Source organism: Diadema antillarum, unplaced genomic scaffold (genome assembly GCF_040938485.1).
Source record: "Diadema antillarum isolate AM-2024a unplaced genomic scaffold, OU_Dant_1.0 seq00000160_RagTag, whole genome shotgun sequence".
Lineage (NCBI taxonomy): Eukaryota > Metazoa > Echinodermata > Echinoidea > Diadematoida > Diadematidae > Diadema > Diadema antillarum.
This window is the reverse complement of record NW_027271231.1, coordinates 2,125,487-2,145,143: the sequence shown is the minus strand read 5'-3', so window position 1 is coordinate 2,145,143 and position 19,657 is coordinate 2,125,487. Positions and strand designations below refer to the sequence as shown.

Here is a 19,657-nt window from a genome sequence, read left to right as displayed (position 1 = left end):
CTACACATCATGTTCACTTCATACAGATCCCCTCATAGTAGGGTGATTACACAGGACACACCAGTTGTAAGTCCTTGGGACCAAGGCTTCATAATACTAAAATTTCTCTATAGGCAAGCACACAATCACATACCATGAAAATGTTTCTTTTGTCTAATCTGTTATAACAATACAATAAAAGGGGGAAGGAAATATTGGGCACTCTACTGTTGCACAAGTTTTGCATAAGTTTACAATTTAAATCACAGAGAACATACACACAAAAAGAAGAACCATGTATTCATATCAACATTTTACACAGAGCACCATCGAATGTATGCAAAGTAAATCAAACATGTCTTACATCATTGGAAGGAAAGCATGGGCAATGGTGTTGTAGACAGTGCATAAATGTAGGTGGGAAGATAATACAACATAAACTAATCGGAAAATTGATTGGAATGACTATAGGCCAGGAAATGTACTAGGTGAAGGGTACAGGAGTAAAACTTTCTTTAATTTGCATGAGGTTGAGGATGTACACAAAAATGATGCATGAAATAGTTTTGGTACATGTCATTGCATGCAGACTTCCTGTCTAAACAGCTGCCCGGCAAGGAGTGCTGTGAGATATGTTTGTAGGGACTTGGCTGACACGCGACGGAAGTAGGCAGTAAGCAAAAATGGCTTTAGTCAAACAGAAATGTAGGTGTGCCAGGCCATAATGATGTTCACAATGTTTCTGCTGCATATTCATTTTCATGATGATTCTGAAACCTGAGCATTAATTCATGAAATTTTTGTTACAGTAGTGTTCATTACAAGACCCCTTGTATTAAATGTTTTCATGTGAATATGGCAAATCAGAAGTTACAATCTTTAAAAGCAGTTTATTCTTAACATAATTCACGTACATTATGGGATTACAATGTAGTTCACAAACTAATAATGCCCTAATCACTGTTGCGGCAACGAAATCTCATATCTCAAAAATATAAAATGTTCAGGAGAACGAAAAAACATGGCAGCCAAAGCATCATAACAAACACGATCACCTTTCCTTTGACATGCCACGGTGGCTTCACTTTTGGGGATAAGACAGCTTAGATTTGGACAAGACATCACTGATTAACTGACAATTAATCAAAAGTGATTTTCCACCAAAATTTGAGATAGAAGGTCTTGTCACACCAGCCATGTAATGATTTTACCAGGCTGACTTTTGTGCACATGATTTCATCCTATAGAGTGAAGACCACTGTTCCACACTGATGGAGATGTAGCACAGAGAGCAGGGTACGAAAGAGTGTCTTTTGTGAGACATACTGTATATCTGAGTCACACATATACGGCAGTCCAGTGAGGTAGAAGTGTTCATTTCTTGGCTTGGATCAATTCCATGGCCTCGGAGAGATCGTTGCGGTCGGTGGGAAGACATTCCCGCACAGCCTCCAGCCTTACTCCGCCACAGGAATGGAGCTTCTCCCAAAAGGCAGTGTTCTGTCAATACAAGCAACAGACAAGACAAAACATGAGGAGAACAGCAACAGATGGACAGATGGCAAACAATGCTGACAAGACATAGTGCACATAGAGAAGCCGAGATACACATTAAGACAAAATCAACACAGCAAAGTCTTGAATGAACTCATAAATATCTAATTATCCACTAGCCATATTGATTATGAATATGTTACCAAATGTTGGTATTACAGTACACAGTCGGGGTAAGTTTGTCATAAATGATCAGACAGAATTACTGTATATGCCATATATTTAGCGAATCTAAATTTTTGCGAATCGGACTTCCGGACAATTTCACGAGCAGTTAAATTCACAATTGTGGAGTACAGTACTGCGCGCCACATTCATATTGGGATCAGAGTCAATATTTTCGCGTGTCTTTAGATTTGCAAATAGCACCCAACTCGCGAAATTTGCGAAAATAAAAACCTCACAAAATATCCGGCTTATACAGCACTCTCACACTATCCACATCCAGAAGACCTATGTAAACTGGAGACCACTTTGTAAGAATGATGCAATATCCTGAGAGTAATGGAGTAGGGCTAGATCTTTCATCCCTGATAAACAAGAATTTCTTTTGAAGAAAAATACCTTCTTCTGGACATATTTATAAGTAATCATACTAACTAGGCAAGGCCTTCAACTGATATGAGAAATCAACCCCTCTTTCTTAATCAATGTTGTGAGTCACCATAATCACTGTAGAAGTCCACACTTATCAGTTAAATAATAGACTTGCCTTCTTGGAAATTTCTAAGGCACAGCAGAAGAACTCAACAAGATGTTCCTTGAGAAGTTCAGTTAGCCAGACTGCCTCTGGATCTTCCTCTTCTTCCTCCTCCTCCTCTTCCTTCTCTTTCTTGTCTTTCTCCTCGTTTCTCTCCTCCTTTTGTTCTTCCTTCTCTGTCTCCCCCTTCCTCTCTTCGCCCTCCTGTCCCTCCTGCCCCTCACTCCGGGAGCTGCTCCGTCTCCTGTCTGTCGACTCGTTGGAGGAAGAGTGCCGCCTTCGATAGGAGCTGTCCTCTCTGGAAGACTTCTTGTGGTGGGTGACGTACAGCATCTCAGCCAGCTGTTTTACTGTCCTACTATCTGTTACAAGAATGTGTGGTAGACACGGGAGGACTTCTTTTAACATTCTTTCAATATCAGTGCAAGCACACTATGTGCACTGAAAAATTCTGTTAAAACTTGATAACAGTAAAAGAGGCAGACAAAGAAGTAAATACCAGGAGCTGCAGAGGATTTTTTAGTTTTATTTTCATCTACTTTTTGATTTACCTACTTTTTAAATTATTCATTTTTTATGGGGGCAAGGATCAAGAGAAGTGCTTGTGGTTGATGGAACGAAGAATTAGGGGTGGAACCTTTCAAAATTCACAAGTTTTCTCTGGGTTTTTGTTTCCTTCCTTCCTGTTTTCCTTCTTCTTCTTTTTTTTTGAAAGACACAAAAGTGTGGGGGTCTGCAGCCAACCCCCCTTCCTACAGCCCCTGAATATTAGTTAGATATAAAGACAAGGAGGAACACATTGTATTTCTAAACAAAATGCTGAAATTGATAATACTCAATAACTTTGGGAAAGGTATATTCACATTGTACACCACTATTTAGGACAAATTTCTAAAATGTTTTCCTTGAAGTACACTAATGGTGTCAAAAGCTTTGCAGGCTTTGACAGTAGGAAAATGTATGTTTATATGCAGCATTTCTTACATGGTGTGGCAAATGGTCCTAAATAATTGCAAAGACAGAGAGAGACAGAAAGGGGGGCGCGAAGAGGAAGATATCTGACCTTTTTGCGCCAAGCTCTTGACAGCATCTTGAGACTGAAGAACCATGGTACTGAGGACGGAGACTACTGATGCTAGGGTGTTCTCTCTGCCCCTCATGGCCAGGACCCGGTCCTCAAACACACCCGAGATGAAACCGGTGAGAAGGGGCATAATCTTTTCACTCACCTCCACTGGATTTAAACAAAGAGCAAAATATTTTATTTTCAACTCCTCTTTTGATTGCATAGTTTGGCTTATTGTGTCTTGATTAATGGAAAGTGACAAATAAATCTAATAAAACAAAATTAAATCTTCTTTTCTCAGATCTGATTCCTTATATTACAATGGTTGGTCATATCATGGCAAGATTGTTAACCTATTGTGGACGGGCTGATTTTTGCTACAACATGCATTTCCCATAGACACCTGCCCGCGCATACTTGGGACTCATCTTCAATGGGTGAAAAGAGATTATTTTCATGAGAAAAAGGACATTTATTTGTTGTGAAATAATGGGAAAATGTGTTCAAAACTTTAACATGAAGACAAAACAAGAAATTGCAATAATCTTATGCATGTTATCAGACAAGTGTATACTTTTAAAGGGCAAGTCCACCTTCATATACATAAGGATTGAGAAATTGCAGCAATATCAGTAGAACACATCAGTGAAAGTTTGAGGAAAGTTGGACAATCCATTCAAAAGTTATGAATTTTTGAAGTTTCAGTGCTGCCATAGCTGGATGAGAAGACTACTACAGCTTGTGATGTCACCTGTGTAGAATGATATAAGGAAAGCATAAAGAAAATTCAACATATTTTCACTTTTCTCGTTTAATAGTAGAGCACTTGACTTGCCTCTTTCACCAGGCAGTGGGAATAATATTACCCTAATCATATGTCAGTAGCGAGTCGAGGGAATGTGCACTTTCTTCAAAAAATGAAATTTTGTGGAATTCTCTTTATATTTTCCTTATATCGTTCTACACATGTGACATCATACACTGTAGTAGTCTTCTCATTCAGCAGTGACTGTGCAGAAACTTTAACAATTCATAAATTTTAAATGGATTGTCCAATTTTCCTCAGACTTTCACTGACGTGTTCTATTAATATTGCTGCATTCACTCAATCCTTACGTATATGAAGGTGAACTTGTCCTTTAATTAGTTTATTTGAATTCTTATAGTGTTTTCCTTCTTTTTTGTTTTGTTTGATTTTATAATGTTTAGGTGTTACAATCATAATAGATTAATTACTCTGTCTGCATATCAAGATTGGATTTCTCTGCATGATCCCTGACAAAGAGTATCAGTTGTTGGTTGTTTTTTGGACATTATATGCTACAACAGATTTGTTTTTCTCCCATGCTACCAATTATATTAACCTTTGACCTATGACATCCTCCAGATAATAGGTGTATGGAATGATGCCACATGTGACTCACCGAGGCTGTCGATGCCTGAGCTGGTGGTTGAGATGACTTGGAGGGAATGGAGCAGAAGTGACACGGTGTTTGGTTTGTCTCGACTAGGGAAGAGATAGAACGTAACATCCATGAGACACCTCAATTTCTGGCTGAATCAACAACACGCCCTACTCTGGTTTCTTTGCAGGAACAAGACTCACGCTTAGAAGAATTGCCACACCCTTGAGGTATCCTACTTGCAGTACAAGGGTCTGGTAAAACTTGGCACTTGAAGCAACTGCCAACTAAACATAAACCTCTGATGATCTCAACCAAATGACAAGAGCTCAATAGTAGGGAATTGTCTCTGATCACTACAAGTGCAAGGCTTAAAGGACAAGTTCACCTTCATATACAATGTACATGTGGATTGAGTGAAGGCAACAATATTCATAGGACACATCAGTGAAAGTTTGAGGAAAATCCGACAATCCGTTCAAAAGTTATTAATATTCAAAATATCTGTGCAATCACTGCTGGAGGAGAAGACTACTACTGTGTATGATGTCACATGCGTACAACGATATAAGGAATATAAAAAGAGAATTTCACAAAACTTGACTTTTTGAATAAAGTGCACATTTCTTCGACTTGTTACTGAGTTATGTTAGGGGTAATATTATTCTCCCTGACTTCTGAAAGAGAGAAGTCGAGTGTTCTTTTATTATGTGAGAAAAGTGAGAAGATCTTGAATTTTCTTTATACTTTCTTTATATAGTTGTACTCATATGATATCACAAGCTATAGTAGTCTTCTCATCCAGCCGTGACGGAGCAGAAACTTCAAAAATTCATAACTTTTCAACGGATTATCCGATTTTCCTCAAACTCTCATTGATGTGTTCTACTAATATTGCTGCATTCACTCAACCCACATGTCTATGAAGGTGAACTTGTCCTTTAATGTTACAGGGACATGTCATTGCAGATATGCACATTTGAAATCTTCCTAATATTACAAATTATAATTCTGATGGTTGTTTAGGCCACACATGCATATTCCTGTATACTTCTTTTGTTGTTGTTGTCTTTTGCGAGAAATTCATCATTACTTCAACTTCAATTTCGACCTCAACTAATGATAAAAATTCATTATAAGGAAAAATTATATCCTATTAAAAGTCACACAGTTTGGGTACATGTTTGAAATTACAACTAGTATCAAAAAGTGATTCCCACTGTCTTTGAAGATTTCAGCCAATGTATAGTTGACATTGCACCAAATATGATTCACACTGTGTACAGAGTCAATAGCAGCCAACAATATACCTGACTTGGTTTAAGGCCTCAGAAATGGCCTGTATCAGGGCTGGGCCAGACCAGGACTGGAGCAGATTGTCATCCAGGTCCAGTAACTGGTCCAAGAGGTCGGCTACATTGTGGATGAGGTCACCTGATTGGGTGTAGGACCAAGGAGTAGTGTTACACTTTTTACTTATATCATCATTGATCATCACATGGCCCTACAAAGCTATATTGTGCACGAGATGACTGTACATACGTAAGTGGTGCACAGGAAACTCTGAATACAGTTAATTAAAAGCTCTTGATATGACTTTAAAATACTATTTTGGGGTGTATAGGAGTTGAGCATTGACTATAAATGGAAATGCTAAAACTTGAAAACTTTGTACCTTTTGTAAGAATTAAAAGTTACTCTGGATAATGTGCATTCTCGCTGGAAATGCAACAATACACTCACATTTCGTGAAGTGCAGTTTCACATCAAAACCCAACACAGTGGTAAACAATGACTGATAACAGTGAAAAAATAATGGCCAAGATTAAGTGGCAAACCAGTGACGATATAGATCTTTTACAAGCTGGAAGAAACACTCTCAATATTTCTTTTAATGGAGGTATGGACTCTCTTCGTGTCATGAGAAATGTTAGTAACCTCCAGCAAGCAAAGAATCCTTCTTACAGTTGGTAGAACTGTGCAGGATAAAGATGATACTCTTAAGGATCTCCTCATCCTTCTTCACCGTTTCCAGCCAAGCGGGGGCGCACTCCTCATCATTCAGGCAGGTGTAGATGAGACGGGACGTCTCCACCATGGTGGGAGAATCACTGCCACTCAGCAGGGCAAAACTCAGGTCTCTATTGAAAAAAAAACAATGGAAATGGAAATGGAATAGAACGGAATGGAGGTTGGTTGTTGATTAATTCCTTCCTTCATTCATTCACATTCATTCATTCATTCATTCATTCATTCATTTGTTCCTTAATACATCTCTTCATTTCTTCTCTCATTATTTCATTCATTCACTGATATTCTTCAATCTATTCCTACTTCATGGGCATGAACTCTATAATTGAGTCACAGGTGGTTTTGGGAACATTGCATGCATATCAGTAGCACTGGGGATCCAAAATTCAGTGCATCTACACATACATGTAGGTATCAAAGGAGGCATAGATTTTCCACTTCTTATTGAAACATGCAATTGCATCATGGTTGTGCCTTCTAGTCGTAGATTGCCTATAGAGTCCTTCAACTGTATCATGACGGTATATTATTAGCGTCTTGATGCGACTCGGCCTTCATGGATCCATTGTAAAATGTGATGCATAGTGATCATATTTAACTCACTGGCACAAGTACTTCAAACAAATAGCATCACTTCCACATTTTGGGGTTTGTTCATTGTAACTGTGCATTAGAAAGGGGAATTGGGAAAGCTTTACTGGGATAAAGACACAATTGTGCATACACTTTGTGAATTAAAGCCTGTGTGGGGCATCAGTTCAACTACTAGGCTTGCATGAAGTTCCTCCCTCAGTACAGTTTCTTGAAGTTTCCTGCAAGCTTTGCGCAGAATTTTGAATACATAAAAATGATACCACACCTACATCAACCTTGACAAACAGCCAGCTAAAACAACATTTCAAAATAGATAAATTGATTTTGAGTGATTGAGGATGATTCTGAGCATCCAACACAAGGTACAAAAGCCACAGCACTATGATGCGATATCATGTTTGACACATAAATTTTCAAGATTAACACACACATATCATAAACACAAAACAAAAATTACAAAATGCATATTCAGTGGGTACGTTTACACTTACATGAGCTGCTGTTTCTTGCTGAAGTCTTGTCTGATTGCTGGGCTACAGGCCATATTACCAAGCACACCCATACATATCTCCTGCAGGTGATAGACAAAAGACATTGACGAATTTCCAATCACAGAACCTAAATATATCACAGATCCTATTTCATCTTTAACACAGAGATGTACTATAAAAAGAGCTAAGATGTCTCAGTTCGCTGTAAGCTGTGACTTCATAAATTTTTGCTCTACAATGTGAAGACAATATAACATACTGTAAAACCAGAAATACTCTCAGCATGAAACTTTTGTGAATTGAAACTGACAGCCTTTTCTGCAGCATGAAACTTTTACAAATTGCTGACCATCAAAAAGCTTAGAGTATACTACACTGTTACTACAATTCAATGCATTGTGTAGACAAAAATAACTTTTGGGTGTATTTTACTTTCACGAATCTTGGCTCCTTGGGAAATTTGCGAAAGCGTCATGCACACAAAAATTTCTGGTTTCATAGTACATTGCAAAGCACTTTGAGCATGATATGATGGAAGGGCAATGGATAAGATGCACACACACACCAATCCATGTCATAGAACTTCATAGAAAAAAAAAATTATAATGATAATAATAATGTGTACATACGACTAAGAATTGTATAACATAAATATCCTCTTCGTGATGAAGGCACTGGTACAACTGTCAATTGATGCCAACATTCTCTCAGTTTTCAATGAAACAACTAGCCCTTACAATAAAACCAAGATTAAGAGTACGAATACAGCTAAAAATTAATTCACAAAGATTTGATCTTTGTGAAAAATGGCCCTGACATGTCTCCACGATGGGGTGGTGACAGGTGAGTATGTCTCTAGAGAAGGATGGACTCACCGTGATTCTCGGTGCGTTCGTCTTGGAGATGACGCTCAAGAAGATGTCTGGCGACTTCCACTCCTGTAGAAACTTTGACACCTCCTGTAGGGAAGACCACATGCATCAACAATCAACAAATCAGGGCAAAAAATTAAGTTTGACCCAGTAATTTGTATCATCAGCTGTGAACAATACACTGGGAGAAGCATCATTTGTGATGGTTTCACCATGTACAAACGTTAAAGGACAAGTTCACCTTCATATACATGTGGATTTAGTGAAGGTAACAGTATTAGTAGAACACCTTAGTGAAAGTTTGGGGAAAATCCGACAATCTGTTCAAAAGTTATTAATTTTTTTAATATCTGTGCAATCACTGCTGGAGGAGAAGACTACTACAGTGTATGAGGTCACATGTGTACAACGATATAAGGAAAATAAAAAGGGAATTTCAAAAAACTTGACTTTTTGAATAAAGTGCACATTTCTTCGACTTGTTACTAACTTATGTGAGGGGTAATATTATTCCCCGTGACTTCTGAAAGAGAGAAGTCGAGTGTTCTTTTATTATGTGAGAAAAGTGAGAATATCTTGAATTTTCTTTATACTTTCTTTATATAGTTCTACTCACATGACATCACAAGCTATAGCAGTCTTCTCATCCAGCAGAAACTTCAAAAATTCATAACTTTTGAACGGATTGTCCGATTTTGCTCAAACTCTCATTGATGTGTTCTACTAATATTCCTGCATTCACTAAACCCACATGTCTATGAAGGTGAACTTGTCCTTTAATATAAGTTGTCACTTGCTAATCCAACCTGGGCAATGATACAATATTTTTTCTTAAATCTTGTTCAAAGGATAAATCTTGGATAAGGATAAAAAATGAAAGGATAAAAAGGATAATCTCTTGAAGGAGGATGCCTTTTACAAAATGGGCTCTGATATAAGAATATTTCTACACTGAGCAAACATGCGGGTGAGACAGCAAAGCAGACACTGGGTATCATCATTCCTGGGTAAATGATACCCAGGAGTGATACCTATTACTTCTTCTCTCTTCTTTCCTTTTCTTCTTGATCACAAAATTGCATAACCATGTGTTAGTGCACCACAGAGGACCATCAGGTATGCACCGCTCAACAGTAGCGGTGGCCCGATGGCCCAGGACCACCAGAAATAGACGTCAGGCCACCCCTTTTTCAGAAAATATATTGCTGATCAGGCCACCAAATTTCATTGTTGGGCCACTACAAGAAAAAGTTAGTGTCGAGCCTTGAGGTATGTATAGAGTCATTATCACCTTTTAAATAAGGTGGATAACAATTGATCCCAAGAAGTGATGGGAAAACGGGGCTGCCATTAGGGAAAAAAGGGGGTCAAAGTCGAATACGGTGGACATGATAGAGGAAGAATGGATGATAGGAATGTGACTAGGTGGATAACATGAGATAGAAGAAAGCAAGATGAATGCTGCATAAAGGAGACATCCAGTAGGTAATGACATACAGCAGGCATGTGACAGTGTAGGACCATGTGAAGAGATGAGGAGGAAATATGAGGTGACATTCAATGGGCCTCCATAGGAGGTGCTGCAAAAGTTCAATAGCCAAGGGTCACAAGGACGGGGTATATGCAGGGAATGATTTTATCCCAATTTCATAAGCAGTTTTGACCAATGGTAAATCGTTAAACTAAGTTCTGTACAACAGTCTTATGTAAAAAAAAAAAAACATGCAACACACAAGAGATTTTGTACAGCAGCCATATTAATGCATAGCAAATTGTGATGCAATACCAGGAAAATATTTCCCTGATATTGGGGGGGCAGGAAGGATGAAAATATAAAGATTGAATTACGATTGTGTATTACAAAATGTGACACAGCAAGAAGAAGAAATTAGAAAGGTAATGAAGATTCACAGTATCTGCTCATACTGGATACAAGTTAGGGGACAAAAGGGTGTGCTTTAAATAAGCCAGCAGACAAGAGTGAGTTGCAAGAAGCTCACTAACCACATTAGCCGACATGTCCCACAGACGACAGAGGTCATTCTCCAGTTCTTCATCGATATCAATCCCATGAACCTGTGCGGCATCTCCCTGGTCATCCTTCTTCTCCTGTTCATCTTCCACTTGCTATAGAGACAGAGTTCAAAGGTCATAATGATAACAATCATAATACATTACATTTGTAAGGCGCTTAACCCTTACTTACCTGGGCTATTTAGCGAGCTTGAATTCCTGGGGGGGGGGGCCATTATGGCCTTCCCTTCAGATCTCGACCGTTGATCGCGCGATCGCCGCAAAATTTTGCATGAGCATAAAGCCGGATGTAATCTACAAGACTGTTCAGTTAAATTTTGAAAAAATTTGCATTTTCTATTTTTAATTAATTATGCAAATATATGCAAAAAACCTCATTTTCGTCTGTAATTGGCTTATAAAAGCTTATGGAATGCTGATTTTTGGTGTAAATATTCCTAGTGACATTCTGAACATTTGTGCGTAAAAAAAATTCAGTATCAAAATTAATTTCTTATGTTTTTTATTGTTTTATCAAATTTTTATGTATTTCGTTGTTTTTCGAACTTTTGCTTTTGTTGTTTTTTTCAGTAGAATTTGTCATACACATTTTTTGAAGCATAATTATACTAAAATAAATTGATTTCAGCCATTGAAATTAAAAATATGAATCTTTATATGAATTAATTGAAAAAACACAATTTGTATTGACTTCGTACACAAAATCACATTTTTGAGCACTTTTGGGGTTGACGAAAATTTTTTGAAGGGGCGTGGCTTCGGAACGGTATGCTCGGGCGTGACAAATTTGGTCTCAAAAGTTGCGCGAGACTTGAAAGTAAAAAGTCAGTGAGCGGCGCGGTCAAAAAATTTTGCGCGCCGGAATGGTCGCGGAATTCGTCGAGGGGGGGGGGGCATTATGGCCCCCCAGGTAAGTTAGGGTTAATACAATTTTTCTAAGCGCATAGGGAAAAAGACAAAAGGAAAGATGAAAAAAGGGGGGAAAACAGACAGATCAAAACACAAGTAAGAATAACATGATATAAATCAACATGCACCAGTAATTAAACACATACAATAATTGAATTACACTCAGCACATTAACTTAGGGAAGGAATCAATATGGAATCAATATGGCTTTCCTCGGCAGGTATTTTCATAATGAATCATCAAATGCAATGTATACACATGTACATGTACATGAATAAACTCAAAACATTTCAATTTCCACATTTCACCTTCCCTTCATTTATAGAAGTCACTGCATTCATATTATCTTGAATATTGTCCGAACTATGGATCTGTGTATGTTTGTAAAACCACCAACCTTTAAGAGTTTCATGAGAATTGAGAAGACCCAGTGCTTGCTAAACACTGTGTTGCTGATGGTGTCGGCCTCCAAGAGAGATTTATCCACTCCAGATAAGACATCGTCAGGCGGAGGGGAGGGGTTGCGTATCGGCCCATCCTTGTCGGGGGTCAAAGGTCGCTCAACTTGCGGAGAGTTCTCTGCCTCAGAATGACCTGTGGGGTCATCAGTGGGGTCCATGGATATTGACCTCAGCGAAGTTCTGTCCACACGATCTTAGAGAGTGAAGATATTTTTGTAAGCTTTCAAAATAAAAGTTTTACTATTTTGTAAGGTAGACACAATTCATAGTGTCTATTACAGAAATCATGTGAATCTAAAATCTAAATTATATACGGTATTAAAACTATATGAATAATGTAGACAGTTTACCAATTTTAATTTGTTTATCACTCCTTGAGTCATGATTTGAACAATCTGTCATATCATTAAAATATTACATGTAAATGATCAACTCAATCAATCAACGATTTTGGAAAAAAAGAGGGAAAAAGTTTCCTAGACCCCTATAGATGCCCTTTCATTATGACAGAGACTTTCATGCTTCTCAACCCATTGAGGACAGGCTGATTTTGCTATAACACGCATTTCCAATAGACCCCTGCCTGAGTACACTATATAATCGGGACTTGTCCTCAACGGGTTGAAACAATCAATTAGTACTGGAGAATATCTAACTACACACAGTCCTGTTGCTGTGCACAAGTGTCACACGGCGTCTGGTCAGGCTACAGGATATCCAACAGCGACCAGCCCCAACGCGTACATTTTAGGATTTTGGATCTGGAAAGGCGTAGTATCGCGGTTAAATTTTACTCGGTTTCACTCGAATCCTTTCGCTCACCACTACACAGCGCGCAGCGAAAGGGCCTGGTTCAAAGGCTAAAATCATTGCGACTCTTATGCGTTATTCATATCGATAATGCATAAAGTGCCACGCAAAGGTTGCATCGAAAACCAACGAATGAACGGGAGGTACATGTATATGGAGATGATCTCATAGAAAAAAACGTCTTTTCAAGACTACATGGGATAAATGTGGAAATTAACAATGACTCGTATGAATAAAGGTAAGAAATGTACGTACATTACAAAAGTACGCCTTTTGCTGGTAAATTACGAAACTTATACTTGCGCGAAAATTTGTGTTGCTTTTCCAACTTACAGAGATAGCACTCTTCTGACTCAGAGCGCTCCCACAGTATAACTGTGTACAAGGAGCGCCCCGGGGTTACAGGATCCTACCCTTACAAACATTTCATGTGCCATGGGTATAGCATATAAAAGATGCGGCACAGCATCTACACCACTAGAACACTTCTAGTCGGGCTAGTCTTTAGCTTTCTATAACATTGGACCCTACGGTAGGACGTATGACCACATGTGCACCGAAATTTTACGGAACTTATGGTTGAACTTGACACTGACAGGTGTCACTGCACTGTCAGTACAAACCCTTTTAGCGTTTGGCCTCCAGCAGTCCCTACCGGTACTAAAAAAAGCTCGAAAGATTCTGAGCGACATATAGACAGAAAGATCCGTCTGTCCGGAGGAGTCTTTTATTTTTTTTGACGTTATCGCTCTCCTCCGTAGACAGACGGAAGTTGATAGTACACATCGCTGTGTGGATGGTCTTAACCACTGTCTCTATGGAAAATTGGGTGAGGTACCTCACCCTTCTCAATTGCGTCTAATTCATGGCCCTAGGTCGGCAAATTTAAGCTTATATAGCAAAATCAACATTTCAAGAATGCGCTACACTCACCAGATTAATGAATAATCCAACATTTTGGTAGAATTTTCAACGTAAAACACAGATCAACCAGCCCGTCGCGTCGTCACATTCAAACTGCAGAAACATATGAATCCGTTAGCCAATCACATGCGAGGTAGTTTCTACGTGTTTTTTTTTATTAAAACACGTACCTCGCATGTCATTGGCTAACAGATTCAAAATGGCGACTTAAATTTACAGCTAGCGAACGGCGATGTTGCGATATATGGATAAAATTTCTGCGTTATAACCTAACGTTAGTTAAATTTACTGTGAGTATTTCGATTGCACAATGTGAGAAATTTACCCCAAACATTGCTGCATAATGTGTTTTTATATGTCATGTCAAACTTGTTTGAATATAAAAAAGCTGTCTGAAATTTGGTTTATCGTAACGTTTGATCTGTGCGCGACCGCTCCACACAGGAGCCAGCATCATTGACTTCGGTCTGTATAAGGAGGGGATCCGTGAAGCCAGACACAGTCTCCGCAGAACATTCTCCCGACGATCAGATACAGACCAATCTTTCGGTCAAAGCGATATAGACGTCTACAGCCATCAGAACATTGCAGAAGGAAACATAAAACTGATACATTAGTCATTATTCATTGATGTGAACTGTACAACACAGCAGACACCTTGCTCCAACTCAAGTAGTCGACGGTTAACGCAGGTCTCGGTAAAACGTGAAGCGTATGAGCAATTATTTAATTAACATTCAGCAAGAGCATTGAAGAGCTGGCCATCTTGTAAAAATGTAAAACTATTCTTATTCTTAATCTTATATTTAATGTCCCTCATCCTCACTGATTACAAATACCAGGCAGCCCAGCCGCAGCCTTCCTTTACAGAATTCTTATCTTTCCTTCTTTGTTTGTTTGACATGAAATAATTCCAACCCCTAAATAACCACTTCAAACTAGCATGCCTGAATGATTATGGTCGGTTTGATGGTTGAGTGGAAAGCTAAGCAAGCATCGTGAACCTGAACACGTGCGTCGGGGGATCAAGCAGGAGCTCGCGTTAACCCAACGCCGCAAACATCGGCCTAGGACGCCTCGAACCAGGCCAGGCGAACGCACAGCTGTGTGCCTCCACTGCACACGGGCCTCACCTCGCTGCTAGTAAAGTTAAAAATATACAACCTTTTCTCTTCACTTGTCCACTATAGCAAGCAATCATCTACACACATACATCCGATTTCATATCAACATGGAACTGTGTGATGATATGACAGTCAAGCGGTTTTGTTACTATTTAAACTTACATTTTGATAAGACAGATCAGCAGGTGCCCTGACGTCTCATCGCTAGCTCGGCGTCGGTGTCGTCGTTATAGTCGCGCGTCGCGCGTCGATTGGGAAAATAAAAATCATTTGTCGATAGAGGGCGCACACACAAGAGAACCTAAACAAGGACACACACACACACACACACACACACTTTTTTTTTCAACGATGTTTATTCTGTTCCATTCAAAGTAATAGAAAAAAATAACAATTTTCATTTGCTACAATTGAAATGACGAAAATATACATTTGTGATCATAATAGCAAATTTGCTATTGCTGTACATAATGACATAACAAAAATTACATTTTCATGAACAATTATCAATTTACATACAGTCACTTCCCCTATGCTCTCAAAAAAATTGCTTAAATTTAACAGTGATAATTCAATTCTTCTAGCATTAATCTTAATAATCATCCAAATGAATTATGCAGCAAAATTATACAGTAATAAATGATGGAACCATATTGTTTATCAACCAATACCCGCCCACCTACTAACTCATATCCCTTCCTGAGTCCCTATGACCACCCCCACCAGTTCCCTCCCTTCCTGTTTCCTCCCCCACCCCTATCTGTACACATGCAACACACAAACACACACAAACACACCCATACACACACACATACACATGCACCTAATTTGGTTAACTGCTCTTGCCTACACATCACAATATAGTAAATATAGTTATATGATCAGCCCGCCAACAGGCTGACATGAACGCATGGGAAAGGAGGGGGAGAAAATACAAAACAACACAAGAGAATTTAAAAAAAAAAAAGAAGAAGAAGAAGAAGAGGAGGAATGAAGGAAAAGAAAAAAAAAATGAAGAAAAGAAAGAGTGGAATACTATGGAAACATTACTATTTTCATAAAAGTCACAGACGTTGCACGTAGCTTCAGACTGGTTTATTCAACAAAGTCTCAAAATATTCCCATTTTTGTAAATGTACACATGTAGCTTCCCAGCCTTGGTCGCAAGGATTTTTTCCTCATTTATTAATTCAACAATAATCTTTTGCATCTTTTCTCTAGTGGGTAACTTATTTCCCGTTCTAGATTTAAAAATGATGTATTTTATTAAGATAATCAAAGTATTTACACATTTTGATCTATTTGAATAACCCGAAATACCCCCAAATATATCTCTCCAATCCATATTCCTTAACTCATTTATATCAAAATAATTAATTATGAATTCCCATAACGGTTTCACTTTAACACAGTGTAAAAATAAGTGCAGATAAGTTTCAGGCTCATGTTGGCAGAAGGAACAAAGGCTGTCTGTTACAAAACCAAACCTCATTAAACGCTCCTTAGTGTAAACTACGCCATGTAACATCATAAATTGAAATTCTCTATATTTTCTTATCAATGTACACTTACTCGGTTTAATAAAAAGATCTTTTATTTCTTTATTTGTATAATCATAGCTACTGTGGTCATCTTTAATTTGTAAAACATAAGATGACTGTAAATCTTCCACCATAGCCTCATATATTTTTCTCGATTTTAAAACTTGCAAATTTACTCTCTGACCAAAAAAAAATCAATTTTAAGTTAAAGTTTGTGGAATCAACTTGCTGAAGTGTACCTGCTCTCATAGAGTCCTTCCATTTCTGGGGTATAGCATTAAATATATCATTCAGTTTAAGCAATTCTTCTACCTTAAAACCAAGACCCAAGCTTTGAAAATGTGACTGAGATCTCAAATGACCGTTATCTAATATATCTTGTATTGTAATTATTCCTGCATCAAATAAATCTCTATGAAAAAACATCCTACCTGCTATGCGTACACTCCTATTATTACACACACACACACACACACACGCACACACAAACAATCGATCGTGGATTTCCAACCACCGAAAGAGTCGCATATTGGGATTTTTTTTTTTTTAAATTGGCCTATATTTATTCAGCAGAATAAGCCAAAATATCAGATTTAGGTGCACCAGTAGTATCATACAATTTCAAATTTAAAATAAGACTAAAGCTTGTTCTACCGTGGAAAAAATATCCCAAGTGATATATTGCGCTCAAATTTAAGACAGTAAAGTGGCCTTTTTTCTGACTGTGTCTGGCTCAGAGATGCTGGCAATTAATGGTTCCCCAACATAGGTCCTAACAGACTAATAAACACTTACATTGGCAAGCTTTATTATGCCACATCCATTAAGCATGCTCTTATACATTGCTGTCTCCTACGTCATTTTATATAATTATATTATCATTATTATTTTTTAATGCACCTGCTGCATTGCATGTGAAAAAAGTACCCCTATCAAATGGTCCCAAGGCAAATGTCTTCCCTCCCCCAAAGTTCAATTTTTTTAAATCAATCCCTGAAAAACATCACTACAAAGAAATTGAATTTGTCATCAAAGTCCATTGTATCAAAAGTAACAAATCCAAATACTGTACATGTAATTTATTTCAATTTGTGTATACTAATACTATGAGTTTGAATACAAAAAAAGAGTTAATTCCATTTGTGTCAATTTCAGATCTTTCTATTAAAGCTGCTGAAAATAAAGAAAATAATAAGAAAATATGGGACATTTTTTGTCATACTGTAATTTCAAGAATATTCTTGTTTTGCTCTATCTGATGACGGACTTATTTTAAAAAGATTATGTGGCACCTAAAACATTTTGTGGCCAAACTCATCAATTGTTATAAAAATAACTAAAATTCAAATAGTGCTTTATACAGGTGTTTCTAAGTGCATTGATAGAGAACAGAAATGTAGCATTAAAATACAAAATATGATTACGAATATTGTGATTTGTACATGTATACCCTGTATATAGCAAAGGATAGAAATTATCGAGATCAGTGAAATTAGTCAAGACAACCAGAGTGAGTTTTTATGATTTCTTAAAACAGTATTTATTTCATATAAGCTACATCTGAGCAGAACATTAATACATCTACAACATCAGCTTATGCATGAAAACTTTCAGAAAATCATGACAAAGTAACTGCACAGAATTACATAATCACTTTTTATTTTCACTAGAGTTTGATGAATATGAAAATTGACATTACAAAGAAAAATGAATACAGAAGAGACATATAGATCAACAGAGCTGAAACATTACATCAAGGCACAAACAAAGCATTTCATTATACATTATTACCAATAAGTATATACCTTTTTTTTTCTGTACATACTCACACAGGCAAGTAACAATTTCTTAGATGATGTAGTCATATAACAACAAATTTTGATACAGATTACAAATACACAACATATTTACTGATTCCAATTATGTACGCATGTGTTTAGGCCTATTACATTCTGTAAGAATATAAAATTAAGTTCCTTACCAATGAATGGTCAATCAAACATCTCACACTGAAACAAACAAAAAAGTTTAAGTACAATAATATTGCAGTATAAGATACACTTGGAATAGATAAGATTATTGATCACTACATGCTTTGTTATACAACTTGTAGTCATCATCACAACTAATAAATGTATTAAATCAGGGTAGCAAAATTATCATCATTACGTAATGACAATGTTTCATTTACTATATAATCATTTCTGCACCATCTTTATAATAAAATGTTTATTCACTTTTTTTTTTTAAAGTGAAGTGCACTCATGAAATAAAATACTATGAAAGCTGAATGATGTCATCTATTGTTTAATATTTGATCTGTCTGTTTACCTACTTGAAACTGACAACCATTACAAAGAAGAAATCTGTTTGTACTCCATGGAGTGAATGAATTCACATTTCCTTTGATCAGTACAAAACTGAATACAAACACACAGCAACACACACACCTATTGTTTTAGAAAAGTGCAATTGAATTAATCCATTCATTTTAGTTTTAAAAAATGTATAGAGTTAAAGTTTGTAAATTCATAAAAATGTATAACAATCATGTACGCCTACAGATTGTTCCATCTTTCATTTTAATGAGAACTCTGATGCAAGATAAAGTATCAAAACAGGCATGTCTAAACACTGTACATGTAATACTACCAACATCAAAGCTTCATAACTTGCATCCATTTGGCACACATTCAAAGTCTCTTTGGTACATGTATATAGATAATCATGGTTACAGCAACATTAAGTACACACATTTTGAACATGAGGGATTAAATCTGAATATTCTATTTAGGCATTCATTTCTCTCCTGTCTGCAATCATGCTACCTTCATACAATTCTGCTCATCATAACTATTGAGTGTGATGCTTTCCTATATTAAAAAAAAAATCAAACTCTTCTTTTTTTCTCTCCATTTACCTTGTTTAAACAAAAAAAAACTTCATGCTGCTGAAAAGATCTTGCAAGAGGTTTATGAAAGAAGATTTTCCAAAATGCAGTACCAGATACGAGTCTGATAGTAATATGTGTCCAAACCTAATTACAGGATTATTCTCTACTTTGAAGTTCTCACCATGGAAAGTGAGGGCGGGGTTCACTCAATCAAACTCTGGCTAAAGAAGACAGGATTTCTGATCGAGAAGTACTCCAAGGCTTGTGATTT

General features: G+C 37.3%; 1 protein-coding gene across 1 annotated transcript; it reads right to left on the bottom strand.

Moving 5' to 3' along the window:
* Positions 1 to 1,353: 1,353 nt before the first annotated feature.
* Positions 1,354 to 15,156, bottom strand: LOC139727949 (protein saal1-like). The gene is made up of 11 exons (XM_071638921.1): positions 15,115 to 15,156; positions 12,031 to 12,287; positions 10,695 to 10,817; positions 8,694 to 8,777; positions 7,819 to 7,898; positions 6,668 to 6,843; positions 6,013 to 6,136; positions 4,724 to 4,806; positions 3,297 to 3,467; positions 2,246 to 2,595; positions 1,354 to 1,479 (listed from the first exon to the last, which is right to left on the bottom strand). Exons 2-11 carry the CDS (start codon positions 12,250 to 12,252, stop codon positions 1,354 to 1,356), a joined length of 1,539 nt encoding a protein of 512 aa, XP_071495022.1. The 5' UTR covers positions 12,253 to 12,287; positions 15,115 to 15,156.
* Positions 15,157 to 19,657: the final 4,501 nt, after the last annotated feature.

Coding starts and splice junctions, on each gene's coding strand:
- LOC139727949 (XM_071638921.1), bottom strand. CDS start 12,252: ATGGACCCCACTGATGACCCCACAGGTCATTCTGAGGCAGAGAACTCT. Junction 6,844..7,818: donor AGCAAGAAACAGCAGCTCAT/GTAAGTGTAAAC, acceptor TTTTTTCAATAG/AGACCTGAGTTTTGCCCTGC. Junction 3,468..4,723: donor CTCAGGCATCGACAGCCTCG/GTGAGTCACATG, acceptor GTTTAAATCCAG/TGGAGGTGAGTGAAAAGATT.